Below are 27,210 nucleotides of genomic sequence, written 5' to 3'. Positions count from 1 at the left end.
AGTTCCCTCCCTGGCAGCTTCTCCAAGATAGGGCTGAGAGAGATTCCTGCCTGCAACCTTGGAGAAGCCGCTGCCAGTCTGGGTAGACAATACTGAGCTAGATAGACCAACGGTATGACTCAGTACATGGCAGCTTTCTATGTTCCTATAGGCCTTGGGCCTAATCCAGCAGGGCTCTTCTTATGGCAGTTCCTGTTTTCTAGTACCTCTGGTAACCATCCAGATTGACGCTGTGCTTGCACAAAAAATAGTGTACGAGATAGCTCCTCTACATCAGGAGCTTGCTTTCTAGACTAGTGTCGCACTAGTGCATACATCTCTGGAAGCCTCTTCCTCAGTCCATATATGCTATAAGAGCAAGTCCCTATTTTAATCTGTGTTAAGCTTTTCTTTTCTTCTTTTTTTGGAATATCCCTACAATCGACGGTTGTGATTCACTTTATTTATTTAATTTCTAACTACTTTTCTACTAGTATGCTTTAGAAAAATATATTCTACAATGATAAAAATGCACTAAAATACTAAACAGTGCACTGTTGAAATCAAAGTAGCATATTATATGCTCCCCCACCATATAGGTCAGCAACAAAATCAAGAAGCGAAAGATTGCTTAAAAAAAAAAGAGAGAGAGGTTTTCAACTGACCTTAAAAGGAGACCATTTAGAAAAATAGATCATCCACCACCAACATAAGGGTGGAATCCACAGAGAATCAGGCGGTTCCTGAGCATGGAAAGGGTTAAGATTCTCGGAGTGGATTTTGACTGCAACCATTCAGGGCCTTCCGAATCAATGCAAAGTGCATTACTATGCAAATCCTTTCGACAAAACAGCACTTAAAGTTTATTTTCACTTTTGTTTTGACAGTTCACGACCGGGGAGACCCCCCAAGCGCTCTCTGGGGGTTGCGATACAGGAGAGCACACGCCTTCTGCCCCACGGAGTGCCCGGCCTCTTATCACCAGGACTTATCTCCCCAACAGGTAATAAAATCCGCCGGATGATCGGCCCCGTCTCTCCGTACCGCACAGCAGTTGAAATAAACTAATATTGATCTAAGTGCCTTGTCCTTCAGGGCTTTTCAAGCTTTACCAGAGGTTACGTTATTGGATTTTTTGAGCATTCATGAAAACCCGTGCGGTGTTGCTGTGCTGACTAAAACCTAATGGATTTGTGATTTAGTTCTTCATTAATCGTAATTTCCTTAAAGGGAAAGTGCCATTAGATACTTGGTTATACGATATCGGGGAAAACGTAGATCTCAAAGGGCCTTACACGAGGCACGGGTACTTTCTCTAAGTGTTGTGAGCAGGGAGAAATTATGCTTTCAAAATACAGGGGGCATCTACGGAAACTGATAAAACAGCTCCATATAGGGGTGTAGCCACCATTAGACAAAGAGAAACAAATGTCCTTGGGCCGTGTGCAGCAATTGTTGAAGGGGCTGCTGGCAAAAGATTGTCCCCAGGCCCCTGGCAAATTCCCCATGCCCCTGGCTCCATACATCACAATTGCTGCTGGAAACACTGGTATAACCTTGATGTTTCTTCTGCAGACAAGTAAAATATGGACAACATGCATGTGTGTACATATACATGATTCTATACAATTCTTTGTTCAGCTTCCACTTTCTTAGGTGATTGTCTATGTTCTTCTTTCATCCTCCTTGCCTTTTGTCTCTTAGCTTCCCGGCAACTTGGGGGCATTCTTTCTGGCCATTCCTAGTGCTTCTGTGTGATGTATTTTTAGTCCCAGTCAAACTGACAACTTTTCTTTCCCTCACAAAACCTGGACTTCAAACTTTAGTTCCCTGTGCATCTGAGCATTCCATGCCAGCATATCAACCCAGCTAAATCAGTGCAACAATGTTTGTTTCCATTGATATATCCATTGTTAATTTTCCCCTTTCCCATCCCATCGAAAATATAGCTCCTCCTGAAATATAGCTCCTTCTTCCTAAGAGAAGACAGGGAACAAAAGCAAGAAGATGTCAATCAGAGAAAAAGCTTCACAGCAAGATGAGGAGGGGTGTATATTTCAGGAGATGGGGAGAGAGGCAATCTAGAAAAGCTGTTCAAGAGACAGTTCACACAGGCATCCCAATCTAGGTTTAAAGTGGGTTACTAACATTAGTGTGAGTGTTTGAACCCACACCAAGGTGTTTTATTGGCTGAGATGAATCTGAGATGCCTGCTTTGGTGTGGGTTCACACAAAAACTCTAATGTTGGTAACACACATTAAACCTAGATCGGAATGATTGTGTGAACCAGGCCAGTATGGCTAAGTTAAATTGGGCGAAGAATATGGTAGCCTGAAAAGTAAAGTAAAGTAAAGTGTGCCACAAGACGATTTCGACTCCTGGCCTGAAAAGCAGGTGGTAATTTTCATCTAGCAAACGTGCTCGTTTATGCCACATCGTTTATGCAAACATGCTCGTCTATGCCACATCTCTTCTGTTGAAAGTTATTTTGTTTTCTTTGATTAACAAGCCTAGGAGGTATTCAGTCCATTGTCCTACCATAGAACCGGTCTTGATCTTTTGGATTGGTCTTCCCACAACAGTAACCCTACGAAACAGATTTCAGAAAGATTTGGATCAAACCGATACGATCCACTTTGCAACGCTCTCAAGTGTGCTTTTAACAGCAGCCTGACATAGAGAAATTCAGCAGGTGAAGCTTTTCCTGGACTGGAGATAGATAAGTGGTGAAAAAGGCTACAGCTGTTTAATTTTGAGGCTGAACACCGAGAAGCACCTTCTAATTCTGTTTCTAGCACTAGCTTTGATCCCTTCCTGCCCCATCCAGCAATCGGAAGTCCCCCTGATGTCCCGTTTCCTTTGTCTGGGACCTTTTCTCAGTTTGCATTCCATCAGCCTCCCGGACATTCACCCGTGCACCCTCCCTATCTGCCTCTCCATCTATCTGCATCTAAATACACTCACAAAGGAAAGTATTACCTGCTGAAGCAAACCATGCTCCTTCAAAATGATGGCTTCACTGCCCCCCTCCATGTGGAGAACATTAACAGTTATAAATTGTTCTCGGTGACAATTCTGCAGCGAATTACTTTGATGTATATGGCTAATAAATTAATATGATTAAGTTAATGAGCAGCACGAGGGTTGCCAAACTCCGCCAAGTCCAGCTTTTGATTCTTGCTCTGCGTTTGCAGCCCTGGCTCCCCCCGTGCTGTGTGGAGTGTCGCTACCTACGCACTGTCATTGTGATAAATGGCAGATCCCACAGTACCCCCTATTCCATCTGGTGTGCCCTCCGACTAGACCAAAATGAGAAGTGTTTTATACAGATCACATGCTTCTGAGCAACGCCTTGCAGGATGGTGAAAAGATCTGTGGGTTGTTTAGGGTGTGTGTGTGTGTGTGTGTGCATCTCCTAATTAGAAAAAACCACAAACGTGTATTATTTAGGTCTGCAAGCTTTAATGGTTGAGTAACGACAGCTTAAATAAGTGAGAGCAAATCTTGATTGATGGGGTTGCGTGTTAAAGGAGCACTCTGCTTTTGGCTCTTTTGATTGGTTGGGGGTGATAGCATCAGAAGATCTCTTATCTTGTCTCCTGAGCCTTTAACCTCTGACCTCTGCTTCTCATTCTTCCTTTTGTGACCCCTCCCCTTCCCTAATCATCTTGCCTTTCTCGAGATCACAACGTCGACCCTCCTGCAGATGCTGCACTACAACTCCCACAATCCCTGAGTATTGAATACAATGGCTGGGGATGATGGGAGTTGTAGTCCAAAAAGATCTGGGGTGGTGGCCAAAGCTTTGCTTTAGATGGCAAGTCTACAATTACATTGCTGCACTTGAGTCAGATCATTGGTCCATCTAGCTGTCCATCTAGCTCTCCAAGGTTGCAGAGTCTCTCCCAGCCCTACCTGGAGATGCTGCCAGGAATTGAACCTGGGACCTTCTGCCTGCAAAGCAGATGCTCTATCACTGAGCTACAGCCCCATCCCCAAAGGGGACAGACATGAGTGTCCCACCCAGGCACTGACTACACCAAGTCCTGCTTAGCTTCAGCAAGGTGACTGTACCATGTGTCCTTACAGCATGCTCTGGAGCATGTCTCAGTGGAACTTCATATTTCTTTAAAAGAGGTTGATCTCGTCTGCAACCATTTAGGTCCTCATGGCAGATTGCAAACATAATTTAAAACAGCATATAAATGCAATGAGAAAATAACATAGGAAGCTGCCATATACTGAGTCAGACCATTCGTCTATCTTGCTCAGTATTGTCTTCACAGACTGGCAGTGACTTCTCCAAAGTTGCAGGCAGGAATCTCTCTTGGAGGTGCTGCCAAGGAGGGAACTTGGAACCTAGATGCTCTTCCCAAAGCGGCTCCATCCCCTAAGGGGATCACACTTCTAGTCTCCCTTTCATATGCAACCAGGGTGGACCCTGCTTAGCTAAGGGGATAAGACATGCTTGCTACCCCAAGACCAGCTATCTTCCTAGAAAATCAAGCAGCACCGCCTATCACGTTCTGGGCTGAGCTGGGATCTCTGCCAAGACAGGGAGCCTGGAGTGCTGTCGATCTTGGACACAGCTCTGAAGGCCAGAAATTCAGAACCTTGGTTAGTGAGATGACAGAAGCTGGGTGTGGCTGCTTTAAACAAATGTTGCCCCAGAGCAAAGATAGGCAGCCGTGACTCTCCGGGTGTTGATGGATTGCAGCTCTCATCATCCCCAGCTGCAATAATTTGCAGCGGAGGGTGATGGGAATTGTAGTTCAGAGACTTCTGGAGAGCAAAGGTTGCCTACCCCTGCTCCAGTGGCTTCTCAGCACCAGCTGCCCTATTAGGATTGCTGCCCACGCCAAGTGGCTTGGCCTGTTGGTGTGGTCACTACTGAGCTAGATGGATCAATGGTCTGACTTGGTGTAAGGCAGCTTTCTGTGTTCCCATGATGAAGGCAGGGCTGTGCCCTTGGGTCATCATGATGGTGGTGCTGGCTCAGGTTCCCCCAGGTCTCCTAGTGTGGGGGGTCCCAGTGATGTGGGGTCATCTGGGATTCGAGGCATTCCTGGCTCATCTCCTGAAGAGTCTGCCTCATTTCCTTGGGTGGGGAGGCTCCTGGGTCCAGGGTAATCCTAAAAACAAATCGGTTGCTGCCCCGAAACTGTGGAATGCGCTCCCTGCCGGGATACAATCCTCCCCATCCCTGACAATTTTTAAAAAGTATTTGAAAACCCACCTCTTCACCCAAGCTTTTTCAGTTCTTTAACATTTTAAGGTTTTAATCTTTGGATGATTTTTAAATTGTAAGGTTTTGTATATGTTTTAACTTGTTTTATGCTATTGTTAACCGCCCAGTGACAAAAGTTTGGGGTGGTGTGCAAATTTGACAAACAAACAAACAAATAAATAGTCCACAGCTAAGCACAGATCAATATTAACCTTTAATTTGCCATTGTTGTGAGCCACTCAGAGAACAATTTGTTATGGGCGGCTAACAAATAAAGTTGTTAATATCAATCAATTAATTAATTATCATTATCATTATCATTATCAATATTAATTAATTATCATTATCATTATTAATTAATTATCATCATCATCATCATCATCATCATCATCATCATTATATTTACACACAGTCTACCAGATGTTATTGACTGGATTTGGTACTTCAATTATCGGGCCCTTTCCAAGGGTCTAGGGTTAACTAAAGAAAAATTAAAGATATTGTTGTAGTATTCGTTCTGTCTTGAGTAGTGTGGCCTTCTGTAGCTGATACGCTGTAATTTTACTGATGCTCAAGGCATTGAGATGGTGTTCAAGTTCTTTTGGTACTGCACCAAGCGCACCCACGACTATTGGCACCACTGTTGTTTTCTTTTTCCAGAGAAAAAGAAATCATCATCATCCTCATTAGCTCAAGTGAGCAGGGCAGCCTTTACTTGGTGTCTGAAAGATACTTATGATAGTTCCAGGCTTAGTGAGAGAGTCCCATCACTGGGGCATTTCCAGAGAAGGTCAATCACATGACTGAAATCCCTAATGGTTAGGGAGGGCTGAGGAGAAGGCAGGAGTATACCTACCTTCCCCCACACGATCATCCTGAGCCCTGTGCTGCATCACCACGCACATGATCACCGCTGTGGCGAGTGGCGCAGCGTTCTGGAGGCCATAGTAATGCTGCCCTGCCTCCCAAAATCCTACAATGCACCACTCGGGTTGCAGCGGAAATTCCCAGCAGGGCAGCCCAAGGATCGGCCTCGATCCCGGCGCTTCATCCGATCAGCCCTACCCAGCTATGTCTTATAGCCGCCCACCTAACCTTTAAAGACAAGGACACCCCAGGGGTGGCATTAGGTGGCCAAGCTGGGTCCTGGCTCATGGCCAACTCCTGGGGAACTGGGGCTCACATGGGGCGTGCTGGGAGGAGGTCCATGCACCACCGTTGCCTTCTCCTGTCCATCTCCCCATCTGCAAATGGGAACATCCCTGAAGAATGTGATAAGAGGAGGAAGGGCTGTATGGTTCTCCCCAGGATTCCTAAGACCAGGGTTTCTTAACCGTGGACCCCCAGATGTTGATGGACTACAACTACCATCATCCTAGCCATGTCCATTGTGGCTGGGGATGATGGGAGTTGTAGTTCATCGACATCTGGGGGCCCAAGGTTAAGAAACCCTGCCTAAGACTACCAGGACAAGCAGGGACCAAGGGAAAAGCCTCTGTTCTCCCTCTTCTTCTTCTTTAGTCCTCGCCTCAAGGGTGCAAACAGCTGCCTTCTGCAGCTTGACTTTTAAAAGGATGTGTCTCCCCCCCATTTCCAGTGGAGTTCATGGAATGGCGTGGGTGCTTCTGGGACTTGTAGTCTTTTCTGAGGCTATAGCTTGGAACAGAATACAGTGGTCCCTCTACTTACGAAATTAATCCGTTCCAAATGCACATTTGTAAGTCGAAAAGTTCGTAAGTCGAAAAGCGGTTTCCCATAGGAATGCATTGGGAACGGATTAATGCATTCCGGAGCCTAGAAAAAAGACCCAGACCCCCAGTAAGGCTTGCAAACTGCACAGGAACATTTCTTTTCAAGAATAAACAGGCAGTAAACAGGCAGGCAAGTCAAGGAAACCGCATGTAAAATTCGTAAGTCGAGGAAACCCCATCTAAAAATTTGTAAGTCGAAAAAACCGCATCTAAAACCGGATCTAAAACTGCCGTTTGTAACTCGAAAAATACTTATGTCGAGTAGTTCGTAAGTCGAGGGACCACTGTATCTGGATTAACTCAGACCACAGTCATTACAACAGTGTTTCATATTATGGAAGGACATAAGGAAATTATGGGTTATTCAATGTTTAATGCCCTGGTCATCACATTTTCAAGGTAGTTGTAATCCTGTTGGTTTGCAGGACATTACAGCATTGGAGATTTTGGTTCTTCTTAAAGGATTGTCTTTCTCTCTCCACTGCAATATAAAAGAGAGTCATGTATTATAATAAAAAACCTTAAGTGGTAACGGCAGCTCTTAGAATTGCTTGACTGATAGTGATGCCCCCTTTAGGCTGTACAGCCAATAGAAATAATGGAGGCACTTATTTGCTTTTGACACAGGAAAAGCAAGCCATCATGCTCTTTAACATGTACAGAATCCCAAATCAGATAAATATTTGCTTTATGGAGCAGCATTTAATGTTATGTTTGCTATAATTTGCTGCCTTTCTGACAGGCTGCGAATAAGAAGTTGGTCTAACACTCCATAAAAATGCAATAAATTAGATTAGAACTACTTCCCCTGAAAGTAAATATTCCTTGTATTTATGAATTGTGAGAGGATTATAGTTTGTATCAAAGCTATTTATTTCCTAAGTCAGACTTAAGTAAGCAAAAGAGCCTCTCTCTCTTTTTGGTATCATCTGTGCCCTTCAGAGAAATTATTCCGAAGCTTTGTCCACAGGTTTTGTAGCAACCCTGCTTAATTGGGAGCTGCAGGATCTCAGGTGGAGAAGGGTGAGCTCTCTATATCGGACATGAAATTGCCTTAGAAATAAACCATGATAACTCTCCCAAGAAAATTCCTGACCCAGTCCAAATGTTTGACGCAATCCAAACAGAGGAGATTCCAGAACAACTAGTTTGGGGGAGCAAAGGCGTGGCAAAGAACATAGTTTGGAGACAAGTGCCCGCTACCCCTTGCTACCCCTTGGAGTCACTCCTGAATCCAAATTTGATTCCCCTCCCCCCAAAACCATCCAGACCCTCCCCAAACCATTGTCTGCTGAGATCAGGGCTGCTTGCAACTTCCTGGGAGGGGCTACGTGAGTCTTCTGTGTAACCCTAGACTAAGTGCAAGATATTTGGTTACAAAGAAACCCAGGGGATTAAGGAGACTGCTCCCCTTAAAGCCTCTGCTGGGAGGAAAGCCAGCCTCCTCCAGATGACCTTGGGGCAAAGGTGTCTTCGGTAGGTAGTGTGCATTCCACCCCCAAGCAGAGGTTTTTGGGGGTGTTGCCTGCTTACTTCCCCTCTGCAGTCTAATGGAAAAATGATCGGATTGCATAGAAAAGGACTGCACAACTTTGGCCCTTCTGCCACTTTTGGACTACAACTCCCATCATCCCCAGCTACAATGGCCAGTAATCAGCAATGATGGGAGTTGTAGTCTAACATCTGCAAGAGGACTGAAGTTGTACATCCCTGGCATAAAAGGAAAGAGTCAGCAATGCCTCTTTTGTTATCAAAAGCAAGGAGTTTTTCTTTTCTTTTCTTTTTAGCATTCTTTCCCACTGAAATTGCTAGTTTCTACCTCAAAATCAAAACTGGAGTCTGTTTAGCATGTCTCTGGAGAAAGTATGCTAATGGCAATTGTATTCTTCCTCAGGACACATGAAAAACTCTTGTATGCTATCTGGCAAGTTTGGAAGTTTCAGTGTATAGCAAAAATAGGTATTTTAGAATTGTTATCCCAATTAGAGACCAGATCAATTGACCTGTAGGATATGACTGGAAAAATTAATATGTGGGTTATAATACATGCCTACAATGTCACTGATTAAAATCAAAGCTATTATCAAAATATCATAATTTGTACAGTTTTTTAATTATAATAAGCTGAATTGCAGTAATGGATATTTTAGTTTGGAGAAATGGACTGGAAAAGGGAGAGTACCCTTCTTTTTAAAAAAAGCAAGCTACAATAACCTTTCTGGAGTTCTTTAACGTGTTGAAAGAGTATTTCTACATTGCCTTATTAAATTAGGCAAGGTCACCTTTTCATTTTATTAACAGATGAGGTTTGCCAGATCATGGACTTTGATTCAGGAAAACATGGATGAATCATATAGCAACATATGTCGAGTAGAAAATAGGCTGAAACAATGTTAAATCAATTTGAAGTGGCTTAAACTCTGCATTGCTGTTGATTTTAGCAGTGGGCGATTAAGAATGGAGAAAGTCTTTTAATTGGTGATAATGTAATTCAAGATTTCATTAGATAGGCTTTTCAGATGATGACAGTAAGCAGAAAAGTATTTTGAGCATGCCTCTTATCTTGTACCGACTGCCCTCGCCGGTAGCTGAATGTTCTAGGAAAGTCTTTTTATTTCAAAGAATGTAGAATCATGTCCTAATGTTTGCTATTGTCAGTTGTGTGGTTTAAACAAGTGCTTTAAAAATATTATTATTATTTTACATTTATATCCTGCTGTTCCTCTGAGGAGCCCAGAGTACATGGTTATGTTTATCCTCACAACAACTCTGTGAGGTAGGTTAAGCTGAGAGATACATTACTGGCTCAGAGTCACACAGTGAGTTTCATGGTTGAATGGGGATTCGAACTCAGGTCCCAGTCCTAGTCCAACACTCTAACCACTGTGCCATGCTGGCTCTCTTTTAGCATTATTTGTGGTACTAATAATCTAATACCACCCAGAGACGGAAGTTTGGGGCGATGTACAAATTTGACAAATAAATAAATAAAATAAATAATACACAAGAACATAGGAAGTTGCCTTATACCAAGTCAGACCCTTGGTCCATCTAGCTCAGTATTGTCTACACAGATTGGCACCAGCTTCTCCAAGGTTGCAGGCAGGAGTCTCTTTCTCTCTCAGCCTTATCTTGGAGATGCTGCCAGGGAGAGAACTTGGAACCTTGCATGCAAGCAAGGTCTTCCCAGAATGGCCCCATCCCCTAAAGGGCATATCTGCCAGTGCTCACACATGTAGTATCCCATGACATCATCATGAGCATGATGATGTCACAACAGCAAATAGCCAATCAAATCTAGCACTACTTGGTGTCACTGCTGGCCGATAAAGCCAATTCGGAATGAGAGCAATGTTTCCTGCATCTCGTTGCTCGCACTCTGGATGGGCAGAGGGAATGAAATGCAGCCGTGTTTACAGCTATAGTTCCTCCGTATTGCCTTCTCTTTATCCTCTTGAGACATCCAAACTGCGGGAACCCTGGAAGCACAGAAACATCTCCTGAAGCGGTTTCCAACACTATGAGCCCTTTCTCATGATTGCTGGCAGTAGGGAAGGCAGAAGACGATCCTCGTATTGTTGCTGGGAGCACGAATCGTGCACCCAGAGGATCCGCTGCTGCCCCAGGCAGTGCTGAGCTTCCGGGGTCGGAATGTGTCGTTCCGGCTCCCGGAAACCCCACAATGCACTGCACAAGTGTGTGGTGCTTTGTGGGTACCCCCCCAGTGACAGGTGGGTGCAGCCAGTGCTGACACACAGTCAAGTAAACGAGGTTAAGGGTTTGTCCCCTTAACCTCTCATAATTGCCGGGCTTCTTGGGTTTGCCACCAAGAAGCTCACAGGCAGGCAAGCCCGGTCTTGGTTGCTCGTGGGAACAGCCTCTAAGTTTGATCTTTCTCTCAACTGACTGGCAACTGGAAGGCCCCTGGATGCCTAATCTCCTTTCTTGGGGGGGCTTTCTCTTCAGGTTTACCCCTTACCACCTCTGCCTAACTGTCCTTGGTGTTGCTATTTCTGTGTCTAGACAGGGCTGGGAGAGTCTCCTACTGTAACCCTGGAGAATTGCTGCTAGTCAGTGTAGACAATCCTGAACTAGATGGACCAACAGTCTGACTCAGTATCTGGCAGCTTCCTTTGTTTGCTGATATTTATTTATTTATTTATTCATTCATTCATTTATTCATGTCGGAGCCAGTGTGGTGTAGTGGTTAGAATGCGGGACTAGGACCGGGGAGACCCGAGTTCAAATCCCCATTCAGCTATGATACTAGCTGGGTGATTCTGGGCCAGTCACTTCTCTCTCAGCCTAACCTACTTCACAGGGTTGTTGTGAGGAGAAACCTAAGTATGTAGTACACCGCTCTGGGCTTCTTGGAAGAAGAGTGGGATATAAAATGTAAAATAAATAAAATAAATTCATTCATTCAATCAATTTCTCTACCGCCCTTCCAAAAATGGTTCAGGGCAGTTTACACAGAGAAATAATAAATAAATAAGATGGATCCCTGTCCCCCGAAGGGGCTCACAATCTAAAAAGAAACCCAAGATAGACACCAGCAACAGTCACTGGAGGGATGCTGTGCTGGGGGTGGATCGGGCCAGTTACTCTCCCCCTGCTAAAGAAAGAGAATCACCACGTTAAAAGGTGCCTCTTTGCCCGGTTAGCAGGGGGATAAGCAGTTATCATTAGCATCTCAATCATTCTCCCCACATATACAGCATCGGTTCCCTTCTGCGATGTGATGCTTGGCACACCCGCGCTGCTCAGCCGAGTGCAGTTGACTTGGCCACGGCATCCACAGAGCAGGTGACTCGATTATGCTGAAATCAGGCAGAAAATGTCCTCTTCTGGCCACTCAAGTGAATCAGTCAAATTATCAAGTGGCAAAACCAATCCTAGGCCGTGGGCCATCGGAGCTGCCACTTCCTATAAGTCAAGCCTTCGTTTAGTGTGATTCCTTAAAAAAAAAGAAAACAAATCCCTTTCATTTATTATGCTTATTTCAGCTAATCTGTTTAGCAAATGTGAATCCGTCAGCACCCTGGAGTCTCTTCAGATGTACGCCCTCCTCGGGCGGACGAGCCGAAATATCAAAGGGCTTGTCGCTGGCAGTTTAGAAAACGTCCAACATAGTGATGACCTACATAGTGAGAACGTAACCTTAGAGGAGTTTGGTACCCTTTTCCGTTTTTTGCAGAGCAATGGAATAGACGCCCTGCGATGGGATTCCAAATGATATTTCGCTCCGAGAAGATATTTTAAAGAGCTGTTTAAAGAGCCTGTTTGCTATTATTTGTGGCCGATGACAGACGTGTTCTCACAACTGTTATCAGTATAGCGAAGTAGAAGTCAGACCCAACAGGGAGAAGAGGACATATACGAAGCGGCCTCCTACTGAGTCAGATTATTGGTACTGGATCCGGATCAGGCCAATCTAGTCCAGCACCCTGCTTCCCACAGTGGTCCTCCAGGTGCCTCTGGGAAGCCCACAGGCAAGAGGTGAAGGCAATTCCCACTCTCCAGCTCTTTTCCCCCTGCAACTGGTATTTGGAGGAATCTTGCCTCTGTCCATCTAGCTCAGTATTGTCTACACTGATGGCAGTATTGTCTACACTCAGTATTGTCTACACTGACTGGCAGCATCTCTCCAAGGTTTCAGGCAGGAGACGCCAGCCCTACCATGAGATGCTGCCATTGGCTGAACCTGAGACCTTCTGCATGCCAAGCAGATTCTCTGTCCCTGACCTATGGCCCCATCCCTGACATAGGAAGTTGCCTTATACTGAGTCAGGGTCCACCTAGCTCAGTATCGTCTACTCCTCCGGTTTGTCTACTCCAACCTGGGGGCTTGGAGTATTGTCTATTCCAACCTGGGGGGCCTCCAGATGTTGCTGAACTACCATTCCCATCAGCCCCAGCTACAATTTATTGTGGATGGGGATGATGAGAGTTGTAGTTCAGCAGCGTCTGGAGAACATGTTGCCTTTTTGCTTGAAGGTAAAATTCCTCCCATTACGTATAAAGTGGCTAAGTTTTGCTCTATTGCTATTAGGACTCGACAGCAACTAACTTCCTGTCCTGTCTTCTAGATTCTTGGCTCACTTAGGATGTTGGATAACAGCTATCTTTATATGCAAATGGGATTTGTTCTCCTTCTGATTATTACTATTGTTATTTTATGTATTCTTTTTTATCCGTACTTTTCTGTAAAGTTCTAAATTGCATTGCTGATCTTTGATCGTTGATAGTAATAAACTAAACTAAACTAAACTGAACTAAATGAATGCCCTTATACAAAATTATGGTTCGGCCACATTTGGAGTACTGCATACATTGGTCACCATATCTTAAGAACGACATTGTAGAACTGGAAAAGGTGCAGAAGAGGGCAACCAAGATTATCAAGGGCCTAGAGCACCTGAATTTTGAGGCAAGGCTACAACACCTAGGGCTATTTAGTTTAGAAAAAAGACGACTGTGGGGAGACGTGATAGAGGTCTATAAAATCATGCATGGAGAGGAGAAAGTGGATAGAGTGAAATTTTTCTCCCTTTCACATAACACTAGAACCAGGGGTCATCCCATGAAATTGATTGCCAGGAAATTTAGAACCAGCAAATGGAGATACTTTTTCATACAATGCAAAATCAACTTGTGGAATTCTCTGCCAGAAGATGTGTTGACAACCAACAAGCTGGATGAGTTTGGAAGGATAACTTTATTGAGGAGAGGTCTATCAATGGCTACTAGTCGGAGGGCTATGGGCCACCTCCAGCCTCGGAGGCAGGATGCTGCTGCATACCAGTTGCAGGGGAGTAACAGCAGGAGAGAGGGCATGCCCTCAACTCCTGCCTATAGGATTCTAGCAGCATCTGGTGGGCCACTGTGCAAAACAGGATGCTGGACTAGATGGTCCTTGGGCCTGATCCAGCAGGGCTGTTCTTATGAATAATGAGGTACTTTGTGTTTACAATGGAAGTAGATCTAAAACAGAGTTTCAATACTCGATTTGCTAGGCTCCATGTCCTGTGCTCCTGTGTTCCTAACATGCATTCACATTTAATGGAAAAGCAGAATACAACTCTTTCAATACGCTTTCCAGTGAGGTGCAGACAGTGGAGGTTTCATCGACTACACAATGGACCTCAATGGAAGGGGCTTTTCTTCCTCCTTCAAACCACTCCTTGATGTCTCCTGAATGGTTTTTAGCTAAGCACTTGCTAATCCCAAGGCCCTGACAAGCATGGCTTGTTGCTGAAGTGGGCCGACCACAGCTCCACCTGAAACAGTAATCAAGGCTTTCCGGTCTGTTATTAAATTAACTGCACAGGGATTGCTCCCCCCCCACCCGCTTCCCTCCCGTGAGTTGATGCATAAACGACATGATTTACCCTTCAATAAATCTCATGTCACGTCGGGCCGTGACAGAGAGTTCGCATAGCCCTCGATCCCATGACAGATTATTTTTGATTGCCACTGGAGTTTACAACAGCTTGAAACCATTCAGACTTAAAGGCATCATTGGAATTTTATAGCGTCCCTGACGCATGCAACAGGCAGGCATTGGCCAGCCAGAGGGGTTTCTCCGAGTGATACCGATTGCCTTTAAGAAGTGTCAGTAGGAGGTCAGGGTTCTGGATCCATGTGTACAAACACCGCCAGATTCTCCACCCAGAAGCCCCAGATGCTGCAACTCAAATACACCACTCAAATAGGAGTCATTGGGTGCGCTTTAAAATGGTTACTTGGAGCCCCATCTTATGGTTGCTTTCTTAGACCTCATCATTCTGATAGCAATGTTATGAGCACCCACCTTTTTTGATGGCTAGAATCCTAGAATTGTAGAGTTCAAGGGCACCTTAGAGGCCATCTAGTCCAACCCCCAGCTCAGTGCAGAATTTGCAAAGCAAAGGGTTTTTTTTTTTTAACTTTAGAATGCATACCTATTGCACGTTCATTTAAGTATCTCTTAGGATAGTGCAAGATGCTCTTTAGTGGGCATGAGAAGGGAACTGAGGGGGGCCAAAGAGAGCCCAGCCCAGCTCCTCTACTCAGCCGGAATTGTGGCAAGGAAAGCAAAAGTCCAAATTCCATGATGTCTCCTGCAGAGTAACAGCAGGAGAGAGGGCATGCCCTCAACTCCTGCCTGTGGCTTCCAGCAGCATCTGGTGGGCCACTGTGCGAAACAGGATGCTGGACTAGATGGGCCTCCTTGGGCCTAATCCAGCAGGGCTCTTCTTATTCTCTAGACCCTAGTGACCTGATGTGGTCTGTTGAGTGACCTTTCAGAGATTCTTAGGGTGACAGCTCCTAGCATCTCAACTAGTAGTGCAGTTCTGATGATTGTAGGAGATGCCGCATTGCCTTGTTCAGGAGCCATATGGAGTTATGTGTGTGTGAGTTTTGCAAGAATTGGATATAATTCATTGTTTTTAAATCCAGGACTGGGAGGGAGGGAGGGAGGGAAACAGTGCTGTATAGTAGGGAAATGGAGGTTGGTCATCCTGGGAAATGGCTGGGAGGAGTGGCAAAGCTGGAATCTCCCCTGCTTAATTTGAACGAGGATTTGTTCAGTGGTTGCTCAAGGCCTCTGCCCATCTGAGGTAAGATGCCCAATGCTGCTTGTGTGCCCTCTTCTCCCCTTGTTGCGACCTCACTGGTGCCCCATAAATCTGCTGCCTGAGGTGGCTGCCCCACCTGGCCTCATGGCAGGGCCGCCCCGCTTTCCAATGCAAGGCCTCTGTGGTAATAATTTTAAAAGACCAACCTAACTAAGGGGGCAGGAAGCCCAAGGATATATGACCCCAGCGCCCCCAAGTGTAAAGCCATACCGACTGGCGTGGGAAATCATGAACTCGTGTGATTTCACACCTGCCATTTTGAAGTGCTACACTCCAGGTGGACTGTGCCATGTGATATTTGCCAAAGGTATCACTTGGTTTTGGCAGAATGGGGCCCTAGCCCGAGCGTTGGGTGCAGGCAGGCTCTGGACCTGTGTATAAATGAACAAATATTTTCATACCTAAAACTTCCTGCTCTATCTGTATGTGTACGTACTGGTACAAAACATAATCTACTATTCCCGTTTCATACTATATCAATGCTTTTAACAGTGTTTTTCTTTCCAGATATAAGAACTTTGTTTTTCCCTGATGAAACCCACATAAAGTTTGCAGAGCTCAAGAGTCTCCAAATACAAGGTGTTTACTCCTATTTATCTCTTGTGTGAATTGCCATTTTTCTCTGGAACATAATTCTTTTGTATCACTGCATAGAATTTCTATCTCTTACCTTTGCATTATTCTGGCTGTGTTGCATTCCTAGACAGAAGCCGGCCACGGACCTGCCAATGGCAAAGTATTAGCTCTGTACTCATGATCAGTGATCAACATGCAAAGGCCCATAAAGGCATTGTATAAGTACCGCAGAGTGTTCTAGAGCTGTATTGTCTAATTACAATGTTGGTCTTGACTTGCTCAGAGGCACTTTTAACCCTGGACTTCCAGGACAAAGTCCAGGGCCTCCACACCCCTGGGGGCCTCCAAATCCTCTTTTGTCTGTCCCGGGTGGTGTGGCCCATGCTGCACTGGACAGCTGAGTGTGACTGTGACCTGTGTTAGGTGGCCAAGCATGACCTCTGCTTTAGAGTCAGAGGAGGGAGTGGGGAAAGAAATATGTGAGGTGTGAATTTGTTATGTTACATGTTGAAATGTTTCTGCTAATGCATATCTGCATAAAGAGTCTTGTTTTACATCTTTATATTCTTGCAAGTTCAGTTGCTTTAGTATTGGATAATGCATATTTTCGTAAATATCCCTGTTTTATATTCTTACATTCTTGTGAGTTCAGTTGCTGTTTGTGCCCTCAAGAACCCACGTGTGTGTGTGTGTGTGTGTGTGTGTGTGTGTGTGTGTGTGTAGGGAGATGATGCTTAATTTGCAGCTGGTGTGGGTGGGCTCAAAGGCATTTGGGTCCAGGCTCCAAAATTACCTAAGTGCACCTCTGGACTTGCTGAACTGCCCGGGAGGCAGGTGTGAGATTTGGATCCAAGAGGTGTGACAGAGACACTCTGGGAATTCTGAGTTTGTTTAATGAGCAGAGGCCAAACCGTCCATCAGGTTCAAGCTTTCATTGGTCACAACATGCCTGGTGTCTCTCTTCCAAGAACACACACTCAGGCTTTTGGCAAGAGTCTTTTGTATTGTTTACATACAGGCTATAGTATTGAGTATAGAGCCTACCAGAGGCCAAAGTTTCATGGTATACACCAATCATACTAGTACAAGCAGAATAAAGCTTAGCCACTGGTAGACAAGGTGAATTAATTACAAGGCAGAAACCAGCAATAATGCACCAACCAGCTTTAGCTGTGCTTATGCTTAGTCAGGCAGGGCAAGCTATGGTCAACAGGTGTTTATCTCTACTCAGGTGGGGCAGGGTATTGTTTCCCAGAAAAGGGGCCCTGTAACAGCAGAGTACAGAAACTTGTCACCTTTAGGGCTTATGCAGGTAACACAACTAGGTGAAAGGGGATAGTGGAATTTTCCTTCATGGGATGGAAAAACCCACTTGGACGGTTGCGCCATGTCCCGGAGCAGCCACAGAGCCTTGGAGCAGACTTGAGACATGTGCAAGTAGTGAGACAGAATGGCGAGTTCATGACTGTGCCCAGCCGTGGTTCTTATTGGGGAGTGATTTGTTTAGAAAGCTCTTTTGGTGTCATGAAATCCTTGGCTTGGCTTCAGTGATGCTATCACTCCTGAGTCCAATCTTTCCATCTGACCATGAGATTTACACTACAAAGAAACGATGAATGAGTCCAGTGTTTATAATCCAGATGTTCCCACATAGCATCTGGGCGAAGTCATCTGTGCACCTGTAACCTAACCTTTTCCGCATGTTTTCCGCAGAATGTTTTAAGTGAGACCACAACCTCTTTTGTAACAACTTCAAAGAGAGCAAGGTCGTGCTCAGATTGAAAACATGTATCATTGGTAATTCTTAAACGTTGTCTGTATTAAATGCAAGAACTAATGGATGTTGGTAGAATATTATGTGTAACCATGCACTCGAAACATGACTTGTGCATACTTTGCAGGCATTGTTAAACATACACAGTGTTCGCACACAAACAAATTATTCTGGCAAATTATGGAGACGTATGCTTTCAATTGAGGTTACGTCTGGCATTTGGTTGATGTCCTTTTAGTATTTCTATCATCTCATAATTTCCTCCAGAGAAAAGAAAAGAGCAATTTGTATCTTTGAGAAGGGGGAGAAATTGCTAATTGAAACCATGTAATAAAAGACTAATTGGGGGGGGGCTCTATTAGTTTGGGGTTTGTTCATTTTTTGCAGCCTATTATTTTTAAAATGACTTTTGTATTAAAATAACAGTAAAGCTGTGTTGAATGTCAGCACTTTCTGTATTCTATCCACATTTTAATTCTTTTTGCCTTTGTGTGAAAATTTAAATCTTTCAAAAATGAAGTCAAAAATTAATTGAAAACTCCAATTGAAAGTTTTTAATGTTTTTTGCTTGTAGTTTAATAAATTGAAATGAAACTTCTTTCCCACTACAGTTAAGAAGTGGTTGAATAGATCAGCTCCCCTCTCTGGGATAATAATCAATGAAAGCAGCAACTATTTTATTCATTCATTCATTCATTCATTCGATTTCTATACCACCCTTCCAAAAATGGCTCAGGGCAGTTTACACAGAGAAATAATAAATAAATAAGATGGATCCCTGTCCCCAAAGGGCTCACAAACTAAAAAGAAACGTAAGCTAGACACCAGCAACAGTCACTGGAAGGATGCTGTGCTGGGAGTGGATAGGGCCAGTTACTCTCCTCCTGCTAAATAAAAGAGAATCACCACGTTAAAAGGTGCTTCTTCACCAAGTTAGCAGGGGTTATTATCAACTATGCTGATAATTTAATATGTAGGGAATATAATCAGGCTTTCATTTGGAAATTTCTGTTGTTCAGCTTGCTTCATTATCAGATCTGGTGGCGCTATCTTATATCTATTTTTTCAAAGAGCTGGAAATGTTTTAATCCCTATGGATGCATAACCACAGCACCTATAGGCAAGAGGGAGGTGCCAGTGACCTTAGGGTAGCCCATAGATGGTTTCATAAAAATGTGAAGGGGGAAAACCTAATGAGGCAACCCCCTCCTCCCGAAAATTGCTCCAATGTAACTCAGTGGAGTGGAATGTTTGCAGACTCAGAAGGCACTTCACAGACAAGCAGGTGGGTGGAACTAATAGAACTCAGTAGTGGGAGGGGGAAGGAGGGCTTGAACAAAAGGAGCAGGGAATTTCTCAGCTTGACAAATACTCCCTCAAGACAGCAACAATCCCTTTGGCTTCTGAGGAGGAAAGGTGTCCAAATCTTTCACCACGCGCTAGCTCAGGTAACACAAGCACCCCATGGATATACTGAAACCTTTTGTTGTGGGTTCATTCTTTTTAATATTTAATGATGATGATGATGATGATGATGATGATGATGTTCATTATATTTGAACCTGATTTGTCCTAATTCTTCAGAACCCCAAAGGGCACATACATGAATATTAATGTATCGATTGAAACCAGTGAGCACGATCTTTGGTTGTCAGTCTCCAGACCTAATGCAAAAGATGCATCGAAAGATAGATAGCTATCATTTTTCCTTTCCCAGTATATAGTCTACACCAGCCCAAGCCAATGCCATGCTGACGTCATTTTTCTATTTGCAAACCATTTTAAATGGGAGGATTACCTGACTGTTTGGTTTCCCTGAAAGCCATGATGTAATCTCAGCCCTAATACTCCGACAACCATGCTCTAATTAAAACTGCAATTATTATTTTTTTTTGCTCAAACAAAACGACTTCATAAACATTATCACAAACTGTTTACCCTCCCCACCAAAAGGAAAGGAGAGGGGGAAAAACAATTTATGCTTGCTAATACAATTTCCCATTAAAACTGCTGCCAGGTAAATTAAAAAAACTCTTGAAATAGTAAGTAAGTGGGAAATTAATTCAACAGTTTAATCTAGAGCTAATAACAGTTGCAAGCTCTGAAAGAGATTGCTACAGCAGGGAGTTAATTAACAGCTTATTCCCTATTTGATAAAAGTAATCCACTCTAATTCCAGTGTAATTTACCTCAATGTAATATAAAACCACAAGCTGCTTCTGGTGCCAGTAATAATTAGCCTTGTCCTATGGCCATGTTGACAATGAAAGTCAGCTCTAATAATAATAAGGGAGCGGCAGCTAAATATCTGCATCTGAAGATGAACCGTCAACTCTTCTAACTGGAATATCCCCCAGTGTGGATCTCCATTTAGGGTGTGTTTCCTTTTGAGTTCCGGATAAAGCATCCTTTTCCTGCCCCACTCGCTTAGCAGGCAAGAATGGGTTACGGCAGTGATCTTGACTCCTTTCCAAGCGGGGGCCATTTTGACAGAAACCCTTCAGTGTGAGAGCCATTTCCCATGGTGCTGACCTCTGTCCTGTCCTGCGCTTTTCTGAGTGTGGGGAGGGCCCTTTCAGAGAGCTGGAGCCCTCTCTGGGGAGGGCTGCATTTCCCAGCACTCTTTGCAGGCCTTCCCAGATGGCGCAGGGGTTCCAGAGGGTTCCATTTACCTTAAGAGAGCCCTCCCCTCCCTTCCCAGATGGTAGCACTGCACTGTGGGAATTGTCAACCACACATGGCACCAGGGGCACTGTGCAGAGTTAGGGGTGTGCGAGCCAGCTTGCGGTTGTGCTGGCTCAAACTAGAACTGGCCTGGCTCAAGGGCTCGTTCTCCAGCCAGACTGGGTCTGGTTTGGCTTGAGGTTGAGTCGAACCCACTGGGCCAGTTCGGACTTTATGAAAATAACAAAAAATGGCAGACTTAAGGCCATTGTGGGGCTTTGGGAGTGCTGTAACAGCTGCAGCAGGAGGTAGCCTGATGTTCCCCCTCCCCTGCTGGCCAGTCACTTTCAGCCCGTTTCAGGTCAGTTTGGGCCTGTTTGGGGCCATTTTTGGCCTGCTACAGGCCTCTCTGCAGTGGCAGTGGCCATTTTGGAGGCCACTATGAGTACCCATTGTCCTTCTGTGGCCAGGATCAGCCATGTAGATGGCCAGTGGGCATGCGTGGCGGCCTCCAAAATGACTGCCGCCACCACAGAGAGGCCTGAATGGGACTGAAAATGGCCCCAAAGTGGTTGAAAATGGCTGGGGGGCAGCCAGCATGCCCTTTGTTGACCCCCACTCGGCAGCACCCCTGAAGACCCGCAATGGCGGTAAGTACAACAATGTTTTGTTGTTTTAAAAAAGCCCCCCTCCCAAGCTGGGCCCAAACCAGTTCGGACTAGAGCAGGACTGGGCCCGGCTCTAGTGCGCACAGAACCATACCAGACCCAGTTTGGTTCAAGTCCATTTCTACTAAAACCGAACCGGTTTTTCCAGTTTTGTGCACACCCCTGTGCAGAGTATTCAGCTTTGGCCGAAGCTGCACACAAGTGCTTGATAAGCACATAGAGTTAATGGGGTCTGCCTCTGAAGAACACTGCCTCAGGCAGCTCGGGGGGGGGGGGAGCAAGATTCTGGCAGGAAGATCAGGACCTTGGATAGCTCCAGGCAGGGACAGTTGAATTGGAGGGAGACACCTGGAGCAGGGCAGACGTTGCTTCAGCAATGTTAACAAGCCCACTCCAGGGTTCGATCTTTTGCTGACTAGTTACGGTGGCTGGCTATCGCAATGGTTTTGCCCTTGTGCAGCATCCTTCCAACAGCTTTGTGCTGCTGCGCTGGATGCCAGCCACCATCTGAGGAAATGCATTTTTGGCCCTCGGGGTACAGCATTTTCAGCTCCATTTCTCTTAAAGGAGTCCCCGCATCCAGCACTGGGCAAAGATGAGCACTACACAGTGAGAACTGTCATCTCCACATGGTACCACATTGTTCAGAGTATTCAGCTTTGGCTGAATTACACAGACCCAATAAAGAATTAGTCAGTGAGCCAAACTTTGATGGGCCTTACAATGGAGAACACTGAGTTATCGCTCTATATGTCTTTGGCCATTCAGTTGAAATCCTATTTCTAGTTAGTCTGAATATTGTATGTGATCCTGAGGATCTCATATGAGCTTGCCCAAACGTCCAGACACACATTAGGGACCTTGATGTTGTGCTCTGTCAGTAGAGCTATGATGGATGAGCATGAGAGACGAGACCTTTTATGTGGTTTCACCTCGCTTCTGGAATGTTCTCCCTACAGAGATCTGGCCTCCCCAGCAGGCTTTTGATTTTGGACGGTTGCTGAGTTTTATCAGTTTCCGTGGTTTACTGATGCTGCAATCCGTGCTGATAGCAATGATGCTTCTTTGTGATATTATTATTATTATATTTATTAGGGCAATTCCTAGGATAATGGAATCAGGCATGTTACCACTTGTTCAATAAATGTAGCCATAAGCAAAAATTTCAAGTTGATATTATTTATAACCACTGGTGAGAGTACATCTCCTACTATAAGGCCATATTTTTACGTAAATGTCTGAAATGTGCAAAATAAGTCAGTAACAGAATCAGAAATGATGTCCAAAAGTTCTGATTCCATTACTGACCCATTTTGCATGTTTCAGACGCTATCTATAGTATTCAAGGGTTTTGTGGAAATATAGCCTTATAGTAACAGATGTTCTCTTGCCAGTGTATATCTCTAATATCAACTTGAAAATTTGCTTATGGCTACCAGTGCTCGAACAAGTGCAAATGTGCCTGATTCTGTTACCCTTGGAATTTCCCATTATTATTATTATTATTATTATTATTATTATTATTATTATTATTATTATTATTATATTTACCACTTTTCAACAAGGTTCTCAGAGTTTACATATCAAAATAGAGAAAAATGAAAATGGTTCCCTATCTCAACTCACAGTCAAAAGCAATATGAGGGAGACCTAAGCAGTAACCCTGGGCAGAGTGCTGTGTTAAGTGTGGATGGGGATAGTTGCTCTCCCCCTGCTAAACATGAGAGAGCCAACACATTAAAAGGTGGCTCTCTGCCCAGTTAGCAGGGGTACCTGCTACATGCGGTGTTCTTGGTTCATCCATTCCTGGATTCAGGCCAGCTTTTGATAAGAGCTTTAGTTACCTGTATTTCAGTCCGGGTGTAGAGGTGGGGCTAACAAACGGCCAGCAGCAAGAGCCCAGAAAAGCACTCTGCACTTGCCTCTCTGTACACAATGAGGCTGTTTACACGATGGAGGAAAAGCAGGCTAAGGGAGCCAAGCCCAGTTTCCCTCCATCATGAGAACAGGTGAGCCTGGTGGTTCAATGGTGGCCTGCCAAAGTAGCCCTCCCCTTAAATGAGGTTAGTGGACCAAGTGCTCTATTAACCCAATTTTTTTCTTATCATGAGTCACTGTGACGCAGCTCTGTGGCATGGCGACTCACGAGGAGACCCCCTACCAGGAGGCTAAATTAAGCCTCCCAGTGTGGGGGTTTCCCCAAAATGCCCTGTGCACTCTCGCGGGGCTTGCTGGAACTTCTGGCAGCCCCAATCCCCACCACCCCTACCAGCTCCATGATGGAGCTGGTAATTGTGTGGGTGGCCTACCCGGCCACCCAGGGACGACTCGGTGATAGTCTGCGGGGAGGGGTACGTTAACCTGCTCTCCCTGCAGACCCGCCAGTGAGAAGAGCTTCAATATCTAATTTCATTAAGCAATTAATATTCCCGCTTCCACTCCACTGCCTTGTCCTTGCATAACACAACTCTTTCCCTTCTACACTAGACACTAGGCCTCCAATTATTTTTGTTATCCTGACAAATATTTGCATACTTCTTTTCCACAGCAGCAAACAGTTCTCAGAGCAGTTTGCATAGCAAAAGAAAGTACGATCTCTCCCTGTCTCAAATGGCTTGCAATCACAGTTTTTAGAAAGCCTAAGGGAAACACCAGCGACCACCACTGGGAGGGATGCTGTGCTGGGGCAGGATAGGGCCAGTTGCTCTCCCCCTGCTAACTGTAAGAGAAGCACCGCTTGAAAAGGTAGTGCTTTACCCACTTAGTAGGAAGTTCTGCATTAAATGTTTCTGCATCGCAATTGGCTGTTTTAATCAGTTTGCTAGCTGCTTTGCATGCTTTATAAATCAGAGCTGGCATTGAGCACTCACGGAGTTGCCCATGGGGCCCAGGAATTATTTCCAGGTGAGTAGGGGAGGGGGCTTCTTTCATTTTTAGCTACTTTCCAGGAGGCTTATGAGATCACCTTGCATTGTGTGTGTACACACACACACCCCGCCATCGGCTTCACAACGCCTGGACCAATATGAACCAAAGCAGGTACAACTGTAGGGACACATAGGCACACCTCAATGGTATAGTTTGTGATGATGTCATCCAGAATTTTTTTTTGTTACCTTTATATCTCACCCACTTTCTTCCATAGAATTCAAGCTGGCATGCACAGGATTCCTCGATAATTATTATTCCCTTAAACCAAAACCAAAAAAAGACCCAAAATAGCCATAGACATCAGCAGCATGCACATCAAATCCAAGAATGGCCAGAGTTCTTTCGCTTCCGAAGAACTTTACTGAGTTGCTTCTTAGCTTTCAGAATTCCCTTGAGAAATATTCCATGATTAGAACACATTGGGAACATCTATAATAAATAAGGAGCAGCAGTCCTATCAGCTGTTTTCTTGTATTCCCAGCTGGTCTCCCATCTGGGTATTGACCACCCCAGACCTGCTTAGCTCCGACATATTTGCTGCATCCTCTGCCTTTCGGCATAGTGGGACAAGGAGCTGTGCGGGACCCTGGGCCTTCTAACAATGAGGAATTTTGCCCACACTCTTTCCTGTTTAAGAGTGGCCTTGGGCATTCCCGAGAATTGGCAGGAGAGGAAGCCCAAATGTACAACTTAGTTATTTTGGAGCCTGGGCCTGAAGGCCTTTGGGGCCTCCCCCCAACTTGCAGCCTGCTGCAAGTTAAGCATCACATACCATGACACACACTGAGCCCTTACTTACGTGCAGTGAAAAGGGGCTACCTTTTGTGGGGAGGAAGCCTGAAAGCGTTTACCTCCCCACAGATGACCATTCTGCCATCCCTGGGCAGATGAATCGCCTGCCCAGACGAGCAGCAGTTGCTACCTGTAGCTCCGAGAGTTGGGGTGTTGCCTGGGATGTGTCTCCCTGCACTCCCCCCCCCAGAGCTCTAATAATGCACATTATGGGGATCCCCGCTCCCCTCCCCAAGTCTGCAAGCAGCCACATCTGACACACAATTAAAATGAAGGGGATAGGTCATGCCAAGCCTCGCAGAGGCCATTTGCATATGCATGGTGGCATCCAAAATGACCGCTGCACCGAACTACGGAGGCCAGAACTGGCCGAAGAACCGGAGGGGGTGATAATGGAGGCCGGTGGGGGGGAGGGGAACAGCCGCGGAAACACCCCCGCCGCCTCCTTGAGGACCTTCCCCAAAGGGGAAAAGTTTAATGTTGTTGGGTTTAAAAAAAAAATGTTTGCGGACCCCCCCACCCCCTGGACTAGACCGGGGGGGGGGCGGTTGGGGGGGGGGCGGACCGAACTCGAAACAAACCGGGTCAGCCGGTTCCGTGCACATCCCTATAAGAATATGAAACAGGTCTATTTATGCCAATATGAATTAGTAGAACCATTTCAACTGGCAACTTAACGCATCCCCATCCCACATATTTCTTCCCTCCCTTCTGTCTACAAAGCAGAGGTCATGCTCAGTGGGCCAGTGCAGCATGGTCTACTAGCAGAGCGCGGGGACCACCCCACCCCGGACAGACAGGAGAGGATTGGGCGGGGGGGGGGCAGGGTGTGTAGAGGCCATGGATCTTGGCTCAGAAGTCTAGGGGGTATGAGTGCCTCTGAGTTGTACTTTGCCTTCTTGGGCCTGTGATGTAATATTGACAAAGCCATTTGTATGGTGTGTGTTTGTGTGTGTGTGTGTGTGTGTGTGTGTGTGTGTGCCGGAACCATTGGAGAGCCACTGCTGGTCAGCGTAGACCCCAGCTGCACAGCCCAACTTCTCCTTCCTTCTGTGGGCGAGGAGAGCTGGTCTTGCAATATCCTGAATGGCCCCCTTTGCTCGCAGGGTCCAGCATGGTCCACATGTTCATGGAAGACTACACGTGAGGGCTGTCTGTTGTAAGGTATCCCCCCTGGGCACTAGGGCCGTAGCTCAGTGGTCGAGCATCTGCTTTGCGTGCGGAAGGTCTCGGGTTCAGATCCTGACAGCATCTCCAGATGTGGGCCTTGCTTGCAACGGTGGAGAGGTGCTGCCAGTCAGTGCAGACAATACTGAACTAGATGGACTAATGATCTGACTCCATATGACAGCTTCCGCTATCCCTATGCCTGCCCTTTTGAAACATTACTTCAGAAGAATGGCAAGGCTGAGGACGTTTCATATGTGTCTTCTCCTTCATTAGAATGGGGGTTCCCAACCTTGGGTCCCCAGATGTTCTTGAAGTACAACTCCCATTATCATAGGAACATAGGATGTGGCCATATACTGAATCAAGCCATTGGTCCATCCAGCTCCAGGTTGTCTACACTGACTGGCAGCGGCTTCTCCAAGGTTGCAAGTAGTAGTTTCTCTCAGCCCTCTCTTGGAGAAGCCAGGGAGGGAACTTGGAACCTTCTGCATGCAGGCAGGCAGGTAGGTACCCTTCCTGGAACGGCCCCATTCTGAGTGCTCACACATGAAGTCTCCCATTCAAATGCAAACCAGGGCAGACCCTGCTTAGCTAAGGCAACAATTCATGCTTGCTACCACAAGACCAGCTCTCCTCCCCAGGTCTCAGGGAGATCTTGGGCGGATCTGCCTCATCAGCGGCAGCAACCGAAGGCTAGAGATGATGGCAGTTGTAGTCCGACAATATCTGGGCACCCGCAGTTGGGAACCTCTGTGTTTAAACTCAAAGCTGGTATGTTGCATGAAGCATCTCAGCTCAGAATTAGCCAGAGCAGCGGCTAATTATGAGTTTAGGTGAGGGTGATTTCCCACTCATTAACAGACATGATTGCAGCTGCCCTGAAAAGAGTGGGATAGATTTCTGCTTATATAGATCTCCGATGCCATGGATTGTTCATTGTCCTGTCAATGACATATGTGTAGCTATTCAAGACATGTAGCTAACGCTTGCTGCAATCCCTGTGTGCTTTTGTTCAGTCCTATCAGCATCTGACTGACTTTAATGTATCCCTAAATA

The 27,210-nt window shown here is 45.5% G+C and overlaps 1 protein-coding gene across 11 annotated transcripts in view; it reads left to right on the top strand.

The window, feature by feature from the left end:
• The window catches only part of DACH2 (dachshund family transcription factor 2), a 421,855-nt gene that overhangs the window by 215,790 nt on the left and 178,855 nt on the right, over positions 1-27,210 (top strand). For 5 of the 11 annotated variants that reach the window (XM_053274112.1, XM_053274108.1, XM_053274104.1 and 2 more), the window contains exons 2-3: positions 867-982; positions 16,072-16,158. In XM_053274112.1, coding sequence (XP_053130087.1) covers positions 867-982; positions 16,072-16,158 — 203 coding nt within the window. The remainder of the gene's footprint in view (positions 1-866; positions 983-16,071; positions 16,159-27,210) is intronic. The other 6 variants (XM_053274115.1, XM_053274114.1, XM_053274109.1 and 3 more) reach the window with 2 other exon arrangements.

Source organism: Hemicordylus capensis, chromosome 11 (genome assembly GCF_027244095.1).
Source record: "Hemicordylus capensis ecotype Gifberg chromosome 11, rHemCap1.1.pri, whole genome shotgun sequence".
Lineage (NCBI taxonomy): Eukaryota > Metazoa > Chordata > Lepidosauria > Squamata > Cordylidae > Hemicordylus > Hemicordylus capensis.
Note: the sequence above shows the minus strand (reverse complement) of the source record. Positions and strands in the feature narration are given on the sequence as shown.